Genomic DNA, 22088 nt, shown 5'->3' on the forward strand with positions numbered 1-22088 from the left:
GTAGCTGTCAAAAGCTTGAAAATCCATACAAATATGAGAAATAAAAAATAGAGACTTGGCAGGTAGGTAGAGTTGTGTTTCTTTTAACCATATTTGAAAGTTTCGCGTTTCTACATTTGAAGGAGGGGGAATAGGGGGTGTGCATTTCCAATACGTCGATAATATCTTTGTCAACCAATTTGCGGCCACCGTGTTTTCGTCTGTTTGATTGCTGTGATGGGGTGCTTTGTTTATAATTTAACGAGTTTTGTTCGAAATAACCGTGTTCTTGAAATATATGACGGTCAGAAATGCAATTAAAAGCCCAATGTTTTCACGCTGTCACAAGACCAACAATTGTCAACCAATTTGCGACCACCGTGTTTTGTCTGTTTGATTGCTGTATGGCTGCGTATGCGATAGTCTCGACGCAGCAGAAACGATGATCAAGGCTTAAAATCCGTGGTTGCACACTGGTCGTTCGGTCGCAAATACATCTTTCGAGTGCCGTACTTTGGGGATTTGTATAGCTTTAACCCTTTGTCGTAGAAAGTTAATACAAGGTTTAGCGTGTAGAATAAATGCCACCAATGCACCCACGGTAAAAAAATTAACGGGTTAGATATATTGGTTTTTGTGTTATAGCGGTTTGAATGAAATTGTCCGCAGACTGGCTACACCACCCTAGGCCTGGTGAGTTGTCCGTGTAGTCGAATTGTCCATCAGCCCTAAACGACTATGACAGTCACTGTACCAAAAATTGTACCCCGATTCGGCTGGTGTTAAGTTGACGCATGTTATTTAGTAACGTTTTTATGTGAAATGTTTGACTGTGGTTCGGTACCTGATCCGATAATACGGTACATAATTGACTCATATCACGAGATATTTCAACTGATGTTTCAATTGTCACAGGACCTAAAATATCTATGACAATCCCTGTACCGTCACGGTACCCCAATACAGGTACTGGTAAGTCACCGCCGGTATGTTAGTCGTTGGTCACCGCATATGATTTTTGGGGAATTGTTCTGAGTGTCCATATATTTGAGCATTGCTCTCTTGTATTTATTTTACATTCTCCTTAGTCACAAGTAATTATTGACCAAATGTGTTTATTTGATCGAAAAGCGTTTGTGCCCGACACACTATCAACTTTATTGTCATTATTTTAAACTCACGTTTTTGCACATGAAACGCGAAAGGAGCCTTTAACCGCTGCTTATCGAGTCTTTTTATTATTTATAAATATATTATTTGTGTAGGTTCTTGATATTGTCCCCTAGACTCCGCGTGCCGAGACTGCGCTTCCTTTATTACCAACTTCCATTTTCTTTGACCGATGCTGCCAGCAAGGTTTTTTCTGCTGTTTGAGGGATGTGTGGAGAGAACTACATGTGTACATATGGTAAATTGGTCATGGTAGTGACAAAACTTTTGGCAAACATACGTGATAGGGCAAGTGGTTAAAACGAACGATGGAAAAACATAATAAAATACATAAGTGAGACAAAAATAATTACTGCGAACAAATAAATCACACGGTGATATGCTTCGATAGGGTAGTTAAATATATAATAGAAAGTAAAGAGCTACGCTATTAATCTAAATGTTTATTTCAAAAATAGGCGCCAGAATAAAATCGTCCAATTGCCGTGGTGTGCGAATTACCCGTCCACGTCGGAGTAAGGCTGTTTTGTGTTGGCGGGTTTAAAATGGGAGGGTTTTCTCTTAGTTCGCTATCAGGTTTTGACTGCGGTATCAGCGGAGAAGGTTGAAAGTTGTCAGTTGTGGTCTCGACGTCACAAAAAGGAAGGAATGCTGGTTTCACGCGGTTGATACGTCGTAATGATTTTTTTTTGCATTCGACCGTAAAATACTTATTGGACCTTGAAATTAGGGGAGATGTGGGACCTGCGAGACATTTTTGGTTATACCAGGATATTTTATTAACTACAGCAGATGGGCTTACTTCCTGCCGTCTACTAAATACTATACCCATAACCCATTAAACGGTCAAATATTTTTGTCACATACAAAGAACTGCGGAATTAATTGAACAAACAAATTTACAAAATTTTATATAATTGGTCCCACCCCAATGGGACCTGTGCAACTTCAACCTGGGATCTATGCACCAAAATGCTATTCGTGGTAAATGTTTTTCTAGTTGAGTTCATGGAACGGTGAAACGGTACATTATGAAAGTTTGTGCTGAAATAGTGTATACCAACGAAACAAAATGTTTTCATTTTTGTTAGATTTCATGTTCATCAACATCCACAAATCTATAAATGCCAGAGTGGCGTTTGGTCGTTGCCACAGGTGCGGGATCATTTAGTACCCTCACGATATCTCCTTGTCTAACAGTAGCTACGTCTTCAACTTGCAGAAACACAAATCCATTCCTTATTTTTTCCGACCTTCTCATGAATTTTACTTCAAATTCATCATCAACATCGGGTCCACCAACCAATAACCCAACGAAAATTTTCCATCTTTCGTTAGTGTCGTCGTATACTTTAACTAAGACATAGTCACCGTGGGACGCTTTTCGTAATCATTTACCGAAAGATCTGAATGAACAGAAATTACACCATCTTCACTTGTATCACTGCTGCTATTCGAGGCCTGGCGTTTTTGTCGTTTTTTTAGGTTTTATTTTCTTGAGCTGTTCCAACCTTGTTTTTTTCCGGCGTGCTTGTTATAATTGTTGATTTCGATTTTCTTTTGTTGAATTATTTATTCGTCGAAGAAACCCACAGAAAAAGGACAAATGCTTTTTATTATATCGATGTCGTTTGATGCCGATATGTCCAAATCGGACAGAGACGATGTTGTGTTACTAGCTTTTGGATCTGTTTGAAAAACCTCTTCATCTCATCAAGAAACAGCAAGGTGTCGCGCGATACAGGATGTCGGTAACTGCCGGAGGCAAGAATGCGTCGTCAGGAAAAATATTTGGATTGAACGAGTACACTCCAGTTGCACGAAATCCAGCTGTAATGCTCAACATACTGAACGAACGGGTGAAGGCGGCGCCTGCCAGTGGCGGCACGTGGTCATTTTGACAACCGGGGCAAGCTACTGCGGGACCAAGTCACCCCCATCTACGGGGACAGGATGAGCGCTGTAAGTTCTCCCATCATTTTATGAGTATAAAAACCATTCCATCGGTAACAACCAATCGGCAAAAGCGACAATTTTTAACGATAAGAAAGTGTCTTTAAAACCGGTCCAAGTCAAGGGATTAATAAATATAGACGTAGTTTATTTTGAAACCTCTTTCAAAAGGAAAGGCAATATTTACCCAGATAAATCAAATGACATATTAACAGAAACTTCGGGAAAGCAGACAAAACCTAAAATAAGGTTTAAAACGTTACTATGAAGAAAGGAAAGTTAATGCAAAGATAAGGACATGCGTCGCTCACTCATAGATATATATGCTGCTAGACTTCTACTGCTTGAACATATATGCAACACGCCCCGGTTTCTTGGAAGCAAAATGCTCAATAACGCGCTGATTGAAGTCATGCATCCCAGAAATAACGTCTCTGTGAATGAATAAAACAGCCAAGGAATTTAATCTATCTTGCTTCATTGTGTTTCTGAGATACGTTTTAATACGCTTCAGCGTGCTGAATGTTCGCTCTGCGTCGGCGGAGCAAATAGGCGTCGTCAAAATGATGTCCAGAAATTTTGCAGACGCCGCAAAGGTAGTTACTAGAGTGTTATCTATGAGGAACCCATAGAGCGCGCAGGGTGATGTGATATTCAAAAAAGTTTGATTGGTGTATATACATCGCAATTCATTTTCCAATTTACCCACGTTTATCATGGGGTAAAATTTGGAGACAGTATCCAACAAATGGATGGGAAATTGACGTGCAAATTTTGAAAAAATTTTGGGGTTCATCAAAGAGAACGCGGCAAGGTGTTCAGTGCGCAGACGATCGCCTATTTGATTCACCAGAATGTCACAGCATTCCTTTGCAGACAAAATCAAACGCTGCGTTGTTTGCCCGCGGCGTAAAGAAGCACTCCATGTGTCGTCGTATTTTATTGTTTCCCGGATACGAAATACAGCATCGCAGAAGTCTGAAATACACGGCTGCACAGACGCTCCATCCATTAGCCTTGACTGCAATGCGCCGTATAATACATCCACGTGATAGAATATTGTGGAGAAAGAAGCGAGAAAAAAATGAAAACTCACCATCTTCTAGCAGACGCTTTAGACCTGCCGCCTCCCTCACAGAGCGTTCGTCCCAAACCGGAGAGCTCTGAATGCCATTAAAACACTCAATGAGCTCAGACCTAAATTCAGACACGCCCTGCACCACGCGTGATTGGAAGTTCCAACGTGTTGGTGCACAAGCTGGGAGACGGCGGCTACATATCTGGCGAAGGAGGTCAGAGCGCTTCGGCGAAACGGAAAAAAATGAAGAAAACCCCGAAACATTTGCAAAAAATATACGGACGAGAGGGGTATCAAGACACATATTTTTAATAACGAGGTTAAATTGGTGTGCATAACAATGTAAAAATTGCGCATGAGGAAAATCTTCTTTTATATAAACTTGAACACCATGTTTCGACCCACTCATGACTGCCGCGCCGTCATAAGTTTGAGCTATCAATTTTGACTTCGCGTTGTAAGGCTGTAACACTTCTTTCAGTACGGCCGATATCCCGCAAGCCGTGCGATCAACGATTGGTACAAAGCTGTGAAATCTCTCGGTAGGTTTACCATCTTTCACAAACCGAAAAATCACAGCCAGTTGGGAAACGCACGTGATGTCAGTTGTCTTGTCAGACTGAATCGAAAGGAACTGGCAATTCTCAATTTCCAGAGCCAAATGTTGTAAATAAATTTTATACATTGAGTCGAGCAAATCATTTTGGATATCCTTAGATGTCCCTTTCGAAACAGGTGCGGCATCAAGATGATCTCTCAATACTGTATCTAGGGATGCGGTGTATTCCACCATATCCAAAAATACCCCTCTATTAGAAGAGCCAGCCCGTTCATCGTGCCCACGGAGGGACAGCTCGTGACAACCAATGAACTTCAAAACATCTATCACTCGACCGAGAACATGGCGGTTTTTCTCGACGTTTTGGTTGTGCTGACGAATAGAAACCGCGCGTCCTTCATCCAACTGTGCTGCAATATTAACATTTCCGAATGTTCGGTATTTTACTGCATTGTCCAGATGCTCCATAGAAGATTGATGATCCCTGGCACGCTCGGAAAGATGTTTAAGATCTCTAAAACTAAATTTACACCAACGTGAGTCACGGGCGGTAGCAAAAAGTAGGCAATAAAAACAAAAAAGTGCATTTTTGTCCTCGCTGTAACACAACCTTATTCATTATGAAGTCTAAGGCTAAGAAATGCGAAGCCGGAAAGAAGTGAGGAGCTCAAAAGGAATGTGGAAAATCGAAAGCAAATGGACTAAATGTCTCTAACTGATTCAAATAGCGAAACAAGCGACAAAAACGAAGGCGAGGAAACTATCAACTCTTCAAGCAACCAACGAACGAGAAGGAACGCGTGAATATGTCAACACGTTGTTGTAAGAAACGTCGGCATTGTGTCGTCATAATTTCGGGGCTAGCCCCGATGATTTAGTAAAAGAAACAGAAAACAAACGAGACAAACGCGGCGAGTGGAAGATAAAAGAGAGAATACGATATACAATGAGCAACCGGGGCAAAATCGGCGTCGCCCCGTCGACGGCTTTGCGAGCGAAAAATGAACCATGTCGGGAGAATATGGCTAGTGTAGACAGTCTGTGCAACCGATATTGAGGTATTTTTCGAATATTTTTATTATACCAAAAAAACAACCGTGGCATTGCCCCGGTTGGCCCTATTGACGCGCCGCCACTGGCGCCTGCGTATGCAGCAACTTCGTATACAGCATAGTGATCACTTTTTCTGGGTGAGTAGTTAACCAGGAATCACATTAGAAGAATCGCGGGATTTGACTTCGAAACTTTCATCAACCGAATGAAATGCGCAAGAACATCTGGGAAAATTCCCGTTGTCATCCACCCTGACCGGCAAGCAAGACTCACAGGCGGGGCATCTCTAAGCATTCTGTCCTGGGAATTACGCGAGGAGAAACAAATGCCGGTGGCAATGCGTTTCATATGGCCGTTTCATATGGCGTTCACGCATGCGCACATTGTGACAGTGACGCCACGTTCTGCTGAAGTTATGCGTCCGACCTGTTTTCTTCCCTTCTCTGCAAGAACTTGCGGGGTTTTAACCACACATGCCTGTTTCGTCCAGATTCCAAATATTTTGTGGTAAAATCGGTCCTTGTTTCATGTACAATTATTTTAAGTTATCGAAAAAATTTCCAATGTTATGCTTGTTAAAAGCTATTGCTCAAGCCTTGTTTGTTGGTTCTGGCTGGCGAAGGCTCAAGTTTCCCGTTTTTCTCCGAAATCCCTTAAGCCAATCCTCACCTGCACAACCGTTTCTGCTCCAATTGCTAGAAATTTTTTTCTTTCTTCACTGCATATGCCATTCGCTTAGCCTCAAATTTTGTTGAACCATGCAGCATTTTGGATGATTGAATCAAATATTCTGCTAAAGCTTCCTCTTCTTTTTTCCTGAAAACCTGAAATGAGTTCAAACAATTGTACTAAATCCTCTCATACCTAAATACAACCCGCATTCATCTTTCTACGAAAGGTACAAACCTGTTTTGTAATCATGGACCTTTTTGAAATATCTGCCCAACCTTGACGTCTTGCTATATCTACATATCTGCCAAGAGTTGTATGGTCAAGGTTGTAATCTCTGGCAATTTTTTGCACACTCCCCTCGTTAGCAATAACTTTTTTAACGGCTTCGCTTAGAACTTCACTCGTGTACTTTTCTTTCAAGCCTTTACTAATTTTAAAAGTTGGCATTTTGAGGTTAAATTGCTGCTGAAAGATATAATTTGTTGTTGGGGGACCATGGAGACAGCGTTTTATAGGTCCCGTCACATGATGTCTCACTGGTCCCAAACCTGCCATTTTTTTCTGCGGAGACCTGATGTAAAACTAACACATCATTTGCTTTCCGATACAACTTGAAAATGTAGGTAAAACACCGACCTCTAAAACCAATGTACTGTTACCCTCACTGGTTGAAAGCTTGCCCGCGATTTGTTTTCGCTATCTAAAAACTCATTTACCTCCGTTTTTCAACAACCCAGAAGGCTACCGGCGCTTCAACTGGAAATCGCGACAGACGACCTAACCTCGTTGCCATGGCAAAATTTGAACTAGAATACGACCACTAGATGTCGAGAATTAGCGTTGTTCACCTTGTATCGCAGTTCCCACATCTCCCCCTACCCTATGTGGTCCAGTATAGACGGGCAGAAGTTTCCTTTTTGTGGAATCGACACGAATGTAGACATGTGTTGCATTATTGAGTTCTTCAGAAATATAAACTTGGTTAGAGGGCTGCTGTCGAGTGCAAAGAGCTACGCTATTAATCTAAATGTTTATTTAAAAAATAGGCCCCAGAATAAAATTGTCCGATTGCCGTGGTGTGCGAATTACCCGTCCACGTCGGAGTAAGGCTGTTTTGTGTTGGCGGGTTTAAAATGGGAGGGTTTTTTCTTAGTTCGCTATCAGGTTTTGACTGTGGTATCAGCGGAGAAGGTTGAAATTTGTCAGTTGTGGTCTCGACGTCACAAAAAGGAAGGAATGCTGGTTTCACGTGGTTGATACGTCGTAAGGATTTCTTTTGCATTCGGCCGTAAAATACCTATTGGACCTTGAAATTAGGGGAGATGTGGGACCTGCGAGACATTTTTGATTATACTAGGATATTTTATTAACTACAGCAGATGGGCTGACTTCCTGCCGTCTACTAAATACTATACCCCTAACCCAGTAAACAGTCAAATATTTTCGTTTCATACAAAGAACTGTGGAATTTATTGAACAAACAAATTTACAAAATTTTGTATAATTGGTCCCACCCCAATGGGACCTGTGCAACTTCAACCTGGGATCTATGCACCAAAACGCTATTCGTGGTAAATGTTTTTCTAGTTGAGTTTATGGAACGGTGAAACGGTACATTATGAAAGTTTGTGCTGAAATAGTGTATAACAACGAAACAAAATGTTTTCATTTTTGTTAGATTTCATGTTCATCAACATCCACAAATCTATAAATGCCAGAGAGGCGTTTGGTCGTTGCCACAGGTGCGGGATCATTTAGTACCCTCACGATATCTCCTCGTCTAACAGTAGCTACGTCTTCAACTTGCAGAAACACAAATCCATTCCTTATTTTTTCCGACCTTCTCATGAATTTTACTTCAAATTCATTATCAACATCGGGTCCACCAACCAATAACCTAACGAAAATTTTCCATCTTTCGTTAGTGTCGTCGTATACTTTAACTAAGACATAGTCACCGTGGGACGCTTTTCGTAACACCACATTGTGTGCCGTATTTTCTTCGGATGAAACCTCATCATTTACCGAAAGATCTGAATGAACAGAAATCACACCATCTTCACTTGTATCACTGCTGCTATTCGAGGCCTGGCGTCTTTGTCGTTTTTTTTTAGGTTTTATTTTCTTGAGCTGTTCCAACCTTGTTTTTTCCAGCGTGCTTGTTATAATTATGAATTTCAATTTTCTTTTATTAAATCTTTTATTCGTCGAAGAAACCCTCGGTAAAGGACGAAAGCTTTTCATTATATCGATGTCGTTTGATGCTGGAAATGGACGCGAGGAAATACAAATGCCGGTGGCAATGCGTTTCCTATGGCGTTCACGCATGCGCACATTGTGACAGTGACGCCACGTTCTGCTGAAGTTATGCGTCCGACCTGTTATTTTCCCTTTTCTGCAAGAACTTGCGGGGTTTTAACCACATTGACAATGCCTGTTTCGTCCAGATTCCAAATATTTTGTGGTAAAATCGGTCCTTGTTTCATGTACAATTATTTTAGGTTATCGAAAAAATTTCCAACGTTATGCTTGTTAAAAGCCATTGCTCAAGCCTTTCTTGTTGGTTCTGGCTGGCGAAGGCTCAAGTTTCCCGTTCTTCTCCGAAATCCCTTAGGCCAATTCTCACCTGCACAACCGTTTCTACTCCAATGGACCTTTCCCCGACATCAAAACATCCGTATTTTCAACCAATCACAAGCGAGCAGATGTAAACAAACATTCTCCGATTAAAAGTCGCTCAGACAACTTTGGACGCGTTCTGCAAGGGTTGCTGGCGGTTTAGGCAGATCTTTGTCCTTTTTCCCCTCTTTTTGTCTTCTTCACAGGGCTGCGAGAATTAGAAAGCTGTAATACTATATGTTACTTGTTGCAAACTTCGTTCACGAAATCTATATATCTATACTAAAAGGCTGTACCCGTTACAGGCACCTTACAGGGTACCGTTCAGGTCAACCAACTGATATTTCGCCTTCGATACGACGTTGCATTTTATTAAACAGAATCTACTAGTGAATTATTTTGGTAGACTAACTATGTTTAATCGCTGCGCATATGGTATTTGCCGGTATGACAACCGGTACGGTTCCCCTGCCGTTCAAATGAAGTAAAATTTTTACTATTTCCGAAGCCACATATTGACCGCTAAAAAGCAATGAGGTGGATAAAGGAATGAAACAGGCCTCACAGTCAATTCAATCTAGGAAAAATCACCAGAAATACATACGTGTGTACCAAGGTAGGCCAACATAAATATTGTTTTCGATACCTATGATAGTCTATATTCAATATGTTAATTCTTATATGAAATAAATTTTCATACAAGCAATGCGTTCCATCATGCATTTTCATGGAGGCGATGGACCAACTGATGAATACCCTGACCCTATATCAGATTCTTATCTCCCAACAAAAAAGCATCATAAAATTGTGAGGGTAAGGATTACTTATGACATAATTTAACTTTGGATCATAATTTAACAGGATCTGTCACCAGATACTTCATTTGATACAGGGACAAGCGAATCTGACGAAATTGAGAAAGGAATGTCAGGGATCCAACCAGATCTGCCCCCAGACTCTTTAGTTGAAACTACCTCAAGTGCCGCTGATGAAAATGACAGCGCTTTGTCAGACAGCAGAAAAATTTAAGCAAGCATCATCATCATCATTTTATTTTGGTTCTCAGGCATAAAACAACACAAAAAGTCAACATACAAACAAAATGCAGAGAAAACTGGAAGTCGAGCATAATTTAAAATAGATTTCAAAAAGTACGCGGCTACCTACCAGAAAAATAAATAATAATAATAAAAGGGCACAAAAGAATTAACAAGATTCAGAATCGGGCAACACTTTTAACGTAATTCAAAATGAGAAAACACATACTTCTTCTAGCATTGGTGTCATATTTGCTAACTGTAAAAATGACGAATAAAGAAGGAAAATTAATATTGGAGACTTGGTACTTCATGCAGAATCTTTTACAATCCATTGGTGATAAAATGATGTTACTTTATGGAGGATGCTTCGCATGCATGCCATGTCTAGTATGACATTGGTGATTGCAATATCATTTTTTGTGCGAACTGCAAAGTCACACCAAGCTGCTTCTGATACCAGAAGTTGGCCTTGCACTTGGTAGTAACTGTGGTGTGTGATAAATATCCTTATTTTTTTAGGTTGTTTTGCTTTTATCACTGTCATATAAATTACAACTTGTTCATAATCACCTGATAACTTTAGAACCGAACCAAGTGGTGGGTTTTTGCCCACCTGACTATGGGCTGACTATTCAACAATGAGGTAGTGCTCAGTGAGCGCAATTCTTCCATATTATCAGCAGACGAAACCAGGCAGCTTCAATAAAATAACTCAGCGATAAAATCATTGTGATACATTATGTCTGTGAATGGAATTGTGAAATGAATTTAATTCTATTATTTTGACGTTCCATTGCTTTCATGGTTCTTGTTTGTTGTGCCTAAAAGCATATATCTGGTGTGTATTTTTATCCTATACAACACAATATCTGGAAAACTGTATGATTTGTAGTAATTTTATGGGATTTACTTGCTTGTTCCTTCATCATAATTTTTTTTAATCTGTTATATTCTATTTCTACACTGAATGAATAAACAATATTGTAAAACCTATCAGATACCTGACTGTTTTCGGTTGAACAGGTATGATTGGAACTCTGGCTCTATCTAACTTTGTGAGCCTAGCACCAACTACAGACGACAAAACTGTTGGATCTAATTTGTTCCCTCCATATAGATTGTTACCAATGCTGGGGAAGGCTTGTACACACTTGGCTAAGCAGAAAATCTTTTATTCCCATCAATTTCATCTGTTAGAGCTAATAAATAAATAAGCTGAGCTAATAAATCTGTGTTTCTATGATACAGCATAAACTCACCGTGCCTAGCATGTAGAGGTCCAGCGACACCACTATTTGAAGATGATGTGGTGGGCTGGTGGCAGAGAATCCTGAACTTATCTATAGCACTTGGCTTTGAAATCTAGCGTTGAACCAAGATTGACGACTGAACCATCATGAATGTATCTGAAGAAAATATTCATCTGTTCATAGTCTAATTACAGATTGCTGTAGTTTGTGCAATGTTTCCAAGAATGTACTTAAAAGACTTTTTAAACTGCCCCTGCATTTCATTTGTATCTATACTAAACCCACCAATTCAGTCCTAACTTGGACGCTATCTATTAGTCTATGAACCATGGGATACGGTACCGGTTGTCACGCAGGTCTCCCAGTCCTCTGACATTCTTCAACCATATAAGTTTAAATATCAGCTTTCAATGAAAGTTTTGTATCCTTCTCCAGCTGGTGGAAAGAAAAGTTCTTGGAGAACCAAGTCATAGAAAAGTCATCTCTGGGTGTATCCATTTTTGTATGTTAAATAAATTTTTGGAACTAAGTTAGGTACGGTAACGGCAATGTAAAGGCGGAATAACGTTAATAACGGATCACTTGACAATATGTTATAACTTTAGAAGCGAAACGAAAATATTGCCATCACCAGTGAAATGCCATTCGAAGGCCTTTAAAACGAGCAACGTACCACTCTATCGCCCTACACAAGCCTGAATATTTGCAATGTTTGTCTGAGCGACCAAAATCAAAACATTAAAGGTCAAAGGTCGGGAAAGGTCTATTGCTAGGAATTTTTTTCTTTCTTCAACGCATATGCCATTCGCTTAGCCTCAAATTTTGTTGAACCATGCAGCATTTTGGATGATTGAATCAAATATTCTGGTAAAGCTTCGTCTTCTTTTTTCCTGAAAACCTGAAATGAGTTCAAACAATTGTACTAAATCCTCTCATACCTAAATACAACCCGCATTCATCTTTCTACGAAAGGTACAAACCTGTTTTGTAATCATGGACCTTTTTGAAATATCTGCGCAACCTTGACGTCTTGCTATATCTACATATCTGCCAAGAGTTGTATGGTCAAGGTTGTAATCTCTGGCAATTTTTTGCATACTCCCCTCGTTAGCAATAACTTATTTAACGGCTTCGCTTAGAACTTCACTCGTGTACTTTTCTTTCAAGCCTTTACTAATTTTAAAAGTTGGCATTTTGAAGTTAAATTGCTGCTGAAAGATATAATTTGTTGTTGGGGGACCATGGAGACAGCGTTTTATAGGTCCCTTCACATGATGTCTCACTGGTCCCAAACCTGCCATTTTTTTCTGCGGAGACCTGATGTAAAACTAACACATCATTTGCTTTCCTATACAACTTAAAAATGTAGGTAAAACACCGACCTCTAAAACCAATGTACTGTTACCCTCACTGGTTGAAAGCTTGCCCGTGATTTTTATTCGCTATCTAAAAACTCATTTAACTCCGTTTTTCAACAACCCAAAAGGCTACCGGCGCTTCAACTGGAAATCGCGACAGACGACCTAACCTGGTTGCCATGGCGAAATTTGAATTAGAATACGACCACTAGATGTCGAGAATTAGCGTTGTTCCCCTTGTATCGCAGTTCCCACATCTCCCCCCTACCCTATGTGGTCCAGTATGGACGGGCAGAAGTTCTCTTTTTGTGGAATCGACACGAATGTAGACATGTGTTGCATTATTGAGTTCTTCAGAAATATAAACTTGGTTAGAGGGCTGCTGTCGAGTGCAAAGAGCTACGCTATTGATCTAAATGTTTATTTCAAAAATAGGCCTCAGAATAAAATTATCCAATTGGCGTGGTGTGCGAATTACCCGTCCACGTCGGAGTAAGGCTGTTTTGTGTTGGCGGGTTTAAAATGGGAGGGTTTTCTCTTAGTTCGCTATCAGGTTTTGACTGCGGTATCAGCGGAGAAGGTTGAAAGTTGTCAGTTGTGGTCTCGACGTCACAAAAAGGAAGGAATGCTGGTTTCACGCGGTTGGTACGTCGTAATGATTTTTTTTGCATTCGACGTAAAATACTTATTGGACCTTGAAATTAGGGGAGATGTGGGACCTGCGAGACATTTTTGGTTATACCAGGATATTTTATTAACTACAGCAGATGGGCTGACTTCCTGCCGTCTACTAAATACTATACCCATAACCCATTGAACGGTCAAATATTTTTGTTTCTTACAAAGAATTGCGGAATTTATTGAACAAACAAATTTACAAAATTTTGTATAATTGGTCCCACCCCAATGGGACCTGTGCAACTTCAACCTGGGATCTATGCACCAAAATGCTATTCGTGGTAAATGTTTTTCTAGTTGAGTTCATGGAACGGTGAAACGGTACATTATGAAAGTTTGTGCTGAAATAGTGTATACCAACGAAACAAAATGTTTTCATTTTTGTTAGATTTCATGTTCATCAACATCCACAAATGCCAGAGAGGCGTTTGGTCGTTGCCACAGGTGCGGGATCATTTAGTACCCTCACGATATCTCCTCGTCTAACAGTAGCTACGTCTTCAACTTGCAGAAACACAAATCCATTCCTTATTTTTTCCGACCTTCTCATGAATTTTACTTCAAATTCATCATCAACATCGGGTCCACCAACCAATAACCCAACGAAAATTTTCCATCTTTCGTTAGTGTCGTCGTATACTTTAACTAAGACATAGTCACCGTGGGACGCTTTTCGTAATCATATACCGAAAGATCTGAATGAACAGAAATTACACCATCTTCACTTGTATCACTGCTGCTATTCGAGGCCTGGCGTTTTTGTCGTTTTTTTAGGTTTTATTTTCTTGAGCTGTTTCAACCTTGTTTTTTCCGGCGTGCTTGTTATAATTGTGGATTTCGATTTTCTTTTGTTGAATTTTTTATTCGTCGAAGAAACCCACAGAAAAAGGACAAATTCTTTTTATTATATCGATGTCGTTTGATGCCGATATGTCCAAATCGGACAGAGACGATGTTGTGTTACTAGCTTTTGGATATGTTTGAAAAACCTCTTCATCTCATCAAGAAACAGCAAGGTTTCGCGCGATACAGGATGTCGGTAACTGCCGAAGGCAAGAATGCGTCGTCAGGAAAAATATTTGGATCGAACGAGTATACTCCAGTTGCACGAAATCCAGCTGTAATGCTCAACATACTGAACGAACGGGTGAAGGCGGCGCCTGCGTATGCAAACTTCGTATACAGCAGAGTGATCACTTTTTCTGGGTGAGAAGTTAACCAGGAATCACATTGAGATGCGTATTCTCTTTTAAAAGGGCCAAAGACGCTAACGTCCAGATGTTGAAGCTTGTGGCTGCAGTGTGGTGGAAACGTGAGAATATGCAATCCATGACTGCGTGACATATCAAAAACTCCCAGCGATATGTGGCTGGTATGATTATCCATTAGAAGAATTGCGGGATTTGACTTCGAAACTTTCATCAACCGAATGAAATGTGCAAGAACCTCTGGGAAAATTTCCGTTGTCATCCACCCTGACCGGCAAGCAAGACCAAGACTCCCAGGCGGGGCATCTCTAAGCATTCTGTCCTGGAAATGGACGCGAGGAGCAACAAATGCCGGTGGCAATGCGTTTCCTATGGCGTTCACGCATGCGTACATTGTGACAGTGACGCCACGTTCTGCTGAAGTTATGCGTCCGACCTGTTTTCTTCCCTTTTCTGCAAGAACTTGCGAGGTTTTAACGACACTGACAATGCCTGTTTTGTCCAGATTCCAAATATTTTGTGGTAAAATCACTCGAACGTCACTCGTGTACTTTTCTTTCATGCCTTTACTAATTTTAAAAGTTGGCATTTTGAAGTTAAATTGCTGCTGAAAGATATAATTTGTTGTTGGGGGACCATGGAGACAGCGTTTTATAGGTCCCGTCACATGATGTCTCACTGGTCCCAAACCTGCCATTTTTTTCTGCGAAGACCTGATGTAAAACTAACACATCATTTGCTTTCCGATACAACTTGAAAATGTAGGTAAAACACCGACCTCTAAAACCAATGTACTGTTACCCTCACTAGTTGAAAGCTTGCCCGTGATTTTTTTTTCGCTATCTAAAAACTCATTTACCTCTGTTTTTCAACAACCCAAAAGACTACCGGCGCTACAACTGGAAATCGCGACAGACGACCTAACCTCATTGCCATGGCGAAATTGAAATTAGAATACGACCACTAGATGTCGAGAATTAGCGTTGTTCCCCTTGTATCGCAGGTACCACATCTCCCCTCTCTCCCATGTGGTCCAGTATAGACGGGCAGAAGTTCTCTTTTTGTGGAATCGACACGAATGTAGACATGTGTTGCATTATTGAGTTCTTCAGAAATATAAACTAGGTTAGAGAGCTGCTGTCGAGTAGGCACGCTATGTAGTTTGTTGAAAAATCTGCGCAGCTTGTTGTCATAATTATAAGGTTCGATTGTAGTTTGATTTGCAGCTAAGGCCAAAAAAAAAAACAGGAGCAAAGAAGTGACTGAAAGCATCTGGCGCCCATCAACAGCCTAAACCTAAAAAATTAGTGAATAGATACCCCTCGGTGTCACGTGATGGCCTAAAAAAATCGAGCTCTTGTTTGCCGAACTCACATTTATCAACATTCAAGACAAGTCCGTATTTCGTAGGCGTTGTCATAATTAGAAGGTTCGATTGTAGTTTGATTTGCAGCTAAGGCCAAAAAAAACAGGAGCAAAGAAGTGACTGAAAGCATCTGGCGCCCATCAACAGCCTAAACCTAAAAAAATAGTGGATAGATACCCCTCGGTGTCACGTGATAGCCGAAAAAAATCGAGCTCTTGTTTGCCGAACTCACATTTATCAACATTCAAGACAAGTCCGTATTTCGTAGGCGTAAGAAAAGTTCCCTTAGTGCTTGGCGATGTTGTCGCTCAGTTTCGGTTGCAATTAAAATAAATCGTCGAGGAATACGAATATATTTTTCAAACCGAAAGTTACTTCCGACAGAAAACGAGAAAATTATGAACAGGCATTGCACAGAACGAATGGTAAAGTTACTGCTTCAAACAATCTTTCAAGACAGATGAAAGCAGCTTTCTTCTTATCAGATTGATGAAGTGGTATTTGATGATATGCGTTCGAAAGGTCACATTTGCTAAAATAGTGGCAACCATGTAGGCTAATTCATTTGTGAAATCACAAATGCAGGATACACTACACTAACAGATATGCATGTCGAGGGATTGTCAAATCTTCGAATTCTTTCAACAAATGGTCGTAGTGACCCTGATGTCCCGGTGAGATGAAGTTGGCTGCTATTGATTCGCCAAACGACTTCTTACTGCATATATAGGTATTGAAATTAGGATTGAAGAGACGCGAGTTGAGGAAGTGAACCACAAGATTATGTTGTGACAAAAAATCAGCTCCTAATATCGGTTGAGAATCACGTGCTGTTTGAAAATGGCAGTCATATTTGGTATTGTTATCTAATGCAATACACACAGTTCGATGACCATACCATGGTATAGGTGTGTCGTTGGCGGCATACAACTTACGGCCTGGTCGAGGATGATTGTAACGTTTCGAATATGGGGGAATTAGGGAAGTCAGTTTCAACTACAAATTGTCGGCCGCTTTTTCTATCGAAGACGTAGAGAAGATTTGCATTTGAAGAGTTCGAGTTAAGTTCATGAAGTGAGTTATACGGCGCTCTGGACGAGAGAATGAAACTCGTTCGGAAAAGGTACAGGGCTGGACGCAGTTGCGCGCCAGATTCCTATAACGCTGATGATACCAGCAAGCCGTTAGAGCGTTGGGTACAGATCGCTGATTTCTATAATTGACGTCGCGAGTACGGTCACACAATAATTGATGAGTTTTTGCAGTGGCCGACAGATTGCGCTGTTTGTTCCGCTGAGCTGGCGCATTTGAGCCGATAGACTTAGTGGGTGCAGCTTCCGAAGACCGACGTGTCTGGCTATGCTTTATATCGTCAATTTCCTTTCGAATATTATTATTTCCGAGTTTGTCAGCTAACTTAGACATCATTGAGGTAACTTCGACCATGAATGAATTTTGTACTGTTGTCAGTATCACAGTCAGAGTCTGATATATTATTGTGATCAGCAGAAAATTGTAAAGCTCTTTTGGCGAATATACTATCGATTCCTTACCATACGGAAGCCTGCTTCGGTTGATGCGAACCATGTGTCAGAGGAATGAAACCAGAACTCATCAATTTGGAGTGGACTTCTGAAAAAACTGCTATTTAAAATTTTTGTCACACCGACTTCAAACGAATGCAGTGAGAAACACGTTTTTGTAATATAAATCGTGTATTTTGCAACAGAATTTTGCTAGCTTGTTTTGCGATGGGCTTTGCGACGAAAAAGAATAAATACTCGTTTTGCGGGTTCACCATTCGAAATTGGTATTTCTCCGCGGACCGCACAACTTCTTCTTGCGGGTCGCATTTGGCCCGAGGGCCGCAGTTTGCACACCCCTGGTCTAGACAAATGCAGAGCGAGTGGGATTTGAATCAAAGATATGTACTTGCATGAGGCCATAAACGAATCTTCCAGCACACGCGACGAGTGAGAGAGAGACTTATCTTTCGTCAACCAGATAATGTGAGCATTGTAACAATAAAAAGATATACAACATACGCAAATTTTTTCGGTATAGACTGATGGGAACCATACAGTCATCAGAGTCAGCTCCCCCCATATTCACTATTTCAACTATGTATGTAAGATTAGGTCAGTATATGATTTAAAAGAAGGCTATCTATTGTAGAGTTGCCTGGTTTTCTACAAGATATTTCCAAGTTAGGCCATATAATTGATATACGATGTATATTCAGGATGTGACCAAAGACCTAGGCTACGCCCCGAAACTCGTCTGTGAGCGACATAGACTTTTGATTTCTGAGGACACGAGGCGGATTCCATTTGTCCCAGCTACTGGACAAGGACGAATATTTTTACCAAATTGGTTGCTCAATGAAAAGTACAGCAGATGGTTCGTCTATACCCGAGTCCCGAAACTAGGATAGCGGTCCTCTGTGTAAAGTTTGCGTACTAACGGAGGGCAAAATAAAGCAAATGCGACTACACTGTGAGCAGTTACATTCGTCAGCAAGCCTCTTATAAAGTACGAATACTTTATCGAACATGTTTTCAGTATTACAGAGCTACTTTCGAGTATCACCGAGACGAATGAACAGCAGCCCGAACCGTCATCAAAATCGTCAAGAAAGGTAACAGCGTGTGCAGATTTGGGACGCATATTACACGTGGTATATCACTTGAAAATAGCCTCAGAAAATGATTAATACGGAGCATTAAGCGTATTATTCTACGGCAGTGGTTCTTAACCATTGTGAGCCTGCCGAACCCCTACGCTATTCCGCAAGCTTGTGTCGAACCCCGAATTTTTGAACTAAGAGCGCAACCTGAAATTATCAAGGGTAGCCTATTTTGTATAAATTTAAAGAAAATTCAACCGCCTTCAGTTGATAAATATGAATTCGTTACCTTACTGTTTAGCATAGGTTGTCTTTTTGGATTGAATTTGCAGGGCATGCTTTCTCAAGAGAGTATCAACCACCGAAAGAACCTCTAGTTGTGCCATTGTTTGTTGCAGAATAGATTGCAACAAACAGTACCTTTCATTCATTCATTAGATTTATTAGTGACACTTTTGCTGCTGTTTTTCGGCGACTTAGATACCAATTCGCCGTGTATCATTGTCATGTCAGAACGGCGTCGGTCGGCCCAGGTCTCGTTGCCAAGGAGATATTTTTTTTATTATAAAAGTTGTGCCGATGGAAAAGCTCAAAACGGCGAAAGCGAAATTGCAACATTGGTGATTCAGAAGCTGAGATACTCAGCTTCTCAAGTCATACACATTACAGATTTCAACCTGCCGTCAGATGAGTATAAAAGCATTTGCCCATTGCTTCCGAAACAGAGATACGATATGTACAAGCGCTATATTAAGGTCGTCGACAGGTGTTGATATTTTTACGCAAAGCTCCGCCATGAAATATTCTGTTCCGGAAAGTCCATCTAAAAGCGAAATTCAAACGTGCCCCGGTTTCTGATTCATTTATGTGCACCTATTATATTCAACTTGTATTTGTTAGGGGTTAGAAGGCATCCAAAAAATTAGGTCATACGAGGGTACATCCAAGTGCGTGACGTCTCTCATTGACGGGTATTATAAAACATTAATCTGCGCATTACCACACATAAATAAGCCATTCTATGAACGGTCTGAATGTTGGAACTTGGATATCTGCTTTAAATTATAGTTGTTTTTACATATTTAATTGGCTCGGAAATAGAAATACTTCGTAATACACAACAATTTCACAGGACCTTTTAGCTTTAACATTTAGTATTGTATATGTACCTATTGTACTGGAATAACACATACGAGTAATATTGCCACCGAAAACTTATATTCAATTATTCAACGATCATTCTTTACTAAGAAGAGACTTTCAATTTCCAGCGAATGCCGCGTTCTTCACATCCATAGAACATGATTTCTATCTATAAAAGTTTTGTAGGAAGGTAACGAAACTACCATGAAGGGACAAACGAAGGCTGGGCTTGTAATTCAAACTGTGGTTCGAAATCCTGGTTTGTCGAAAGTTGAGCTTGTATTTCGGCACCAAGATCGCGACTTCAATTTACGAGCCCATGCGTGGCTTGATAATATTGATTGCAGTTCAGTAATATATTCAAGAATTCGTGCGTAACTTTAAATTACGCAAAAAATTCAAATAAGTAAAGTCAGCCTCTCCCGTCGATTTGGTATTTTTGTACGGAGCCCCCGCAATCAAGAGAAAATGTGACATTTGAGAAAAACATCCCTGTCACGTTTAAAGTACCAAAATAGGTATTCAGTTCGGGTTAGAGATGATTTAAATTTCAAGCGCAATCTGCGTTCTTAACCTGGGGTCCCTCAATTTTTTTTTCCTGCCACGGCGTTGGCAGGGATATATTTTGTGACCTATCACGAGAATTTTATTTATCAGTTTGGATGAGATACTTCTAACGAATATCAGATTTTGACCCGATAAAACAAACCCGATCGAATGGGCAGACTTTAGATTACGATCAAAAAATATCTATGTGTGTTTTCCTCGGAAAGTACCATTTGAATATGTGATAAGGCAGGAGCAGGCAACCAACGCATGTTTGGAAGTTGTAACTATAAAGTTGCTATACTGCTTAGCGGTAATATTTGCCTTTTATCTTATCCTTTGAGTTTGATGCCACCGTAATCACATCTAATATGACGTCATACTACAAAACAGTGGTTCCCAAACCTTAATGGCTCGTGGCCACTCTCCTTCCGATGACTTTAAGCACTCATCAATTTTGAGTATTGTAACTAAACTAAAAATCTTCGGAAGACATAATGACTATCAAGTTAATTGATTCACAACTAAATCCTGACGAATAACACGCAAAACCACAAAAACGAGGGATTGTTTACAACCATGCTTGAATATCTGTCTGGGCGGTCGCATAAATTTTAACTATTACGTCATTGTTAACTTATTGCTGATTTGTAGTTGTTACGGGAATAAACAAGTAAAACGATGCTACAAAGTTTTCGATGGTGCGTTATTCCGGCAAAGCTTAAAACAGGATAATTATCGTCTACCACACGCGTACCATGAGTTGGAAAACACTGCGTTATACCATATTAAACGTTAAAGCTATCTATATAACAGTATACCGAACATCTTTCATCCTTCCTATATAATTGTAAGGCATAAAATATGCGCGGCACACCGATAGGATAATATTGGCTCCCGGCTCGAAAAATATTGCGATTTTTGATATTCTTGAATATTCCTGCCACTCCCGAAATATAAAAAGCATGGGTTCTATGGCTAAATATACGTTGGAGTTCTAATACTTTCCGCAACTGATTTTTACACAACGGGCAAATAACATTGTGAAATGGAGAGGAAAGCATCAAAGAATTTATGGCGTTCGGCACGACGGATTCTTTCACAAGTCCCACGGTGTGTCTGAACAAGTTCTGGTAAACATTGAGTCATTTATCTCTGATCGCCAAATCAACTTTATCGCCAGTTTATACCTTGATTACTCTGGAGTTCCCCAGGACTCAATTCTCGGACTTACATTGTTCCTCCTATTCAGCTTGATCTTCCAAATAATCTCATTTGCAATTCACTCATGATACTGCACAACATTCTATTCCAGTATTGATGTGAAGTTCTTTAAACAATGCCGCTTGGGCTTGCTAAATCTTTGGAAACGTGCTTGTTTCGGGTTTTTGATTGAGGGAATCCTATACGAACCAACCAGATTATGCATCGCTGTGTTCGCCATCTCCAATAATTCATGTTGGAATGCCAAAGATGCAAATGAAAGTAATCAGTAGTTTATTTTTTCACCACACATGAAATACACTAAATGCATACGGAATGTAAAAGGAAGCAAAAACGGATAATTCGAGGTGAAAGGAGTCGCGAAAACCAAAATTGATTATCGAGCGGCGACACCTGAGCTAAAGTCTAATAAATGAATCATAAAACAATGAAAAAAGTCAAACAATAAATAAAAGAATATAAAGAAGTGAAAAATCGAGACGACCTGAATCCAAGAGACGCTCGAGACACAGAAAAGCAAAACCAAAAACGACTCCAAGCACATATGTGCGACTAACTATGGGAAC

At 40.3% G+C, this 22088-nt stretch overlaps 1 protein-coding gene across 1 annotated transcript; it reads right to left on the reverse strand.

Moving 5' to 3' along the window:
- Positions 1 to 14402: 14402 nt before the first annotated feature.
- On the reverse strand, positions 14403 to 15206 carry LOC144427221 (uncharacterized). Its single transcript, XM_078116079.1, has one exon. It carries the CDS (start codon positions 15204 to 15206, stop codon positions 14403 to 14405), a length of 804 nt encoding a protein of 267 aa, XP_077972205.1.
- Between the last annotated feature and the right edge of the window lie 6882 nt (positions 15207 to 22088).

Source organism: Styela clava, chromosome 9 (assembly GCF_964204865.1).
Source record: "Styela clava chromosome 9, kaStyClav1.hap1.2, whole genome shotgun sequence".
NCBI lineage: Eukaryota > Metazoa > Chordata > Ascidiacea > Stolidobranchia > Styelidae > Styela > Styela clava.

Coding starts and splice junctions, on each gene's coding strand:
- LOC144427221 (XM_078116079.1), bottom strand. CDS start 15,206: ATGCCAACTTTTAAAATTAGTAAAGGCATGAAAGAAAAGTACACGAGT.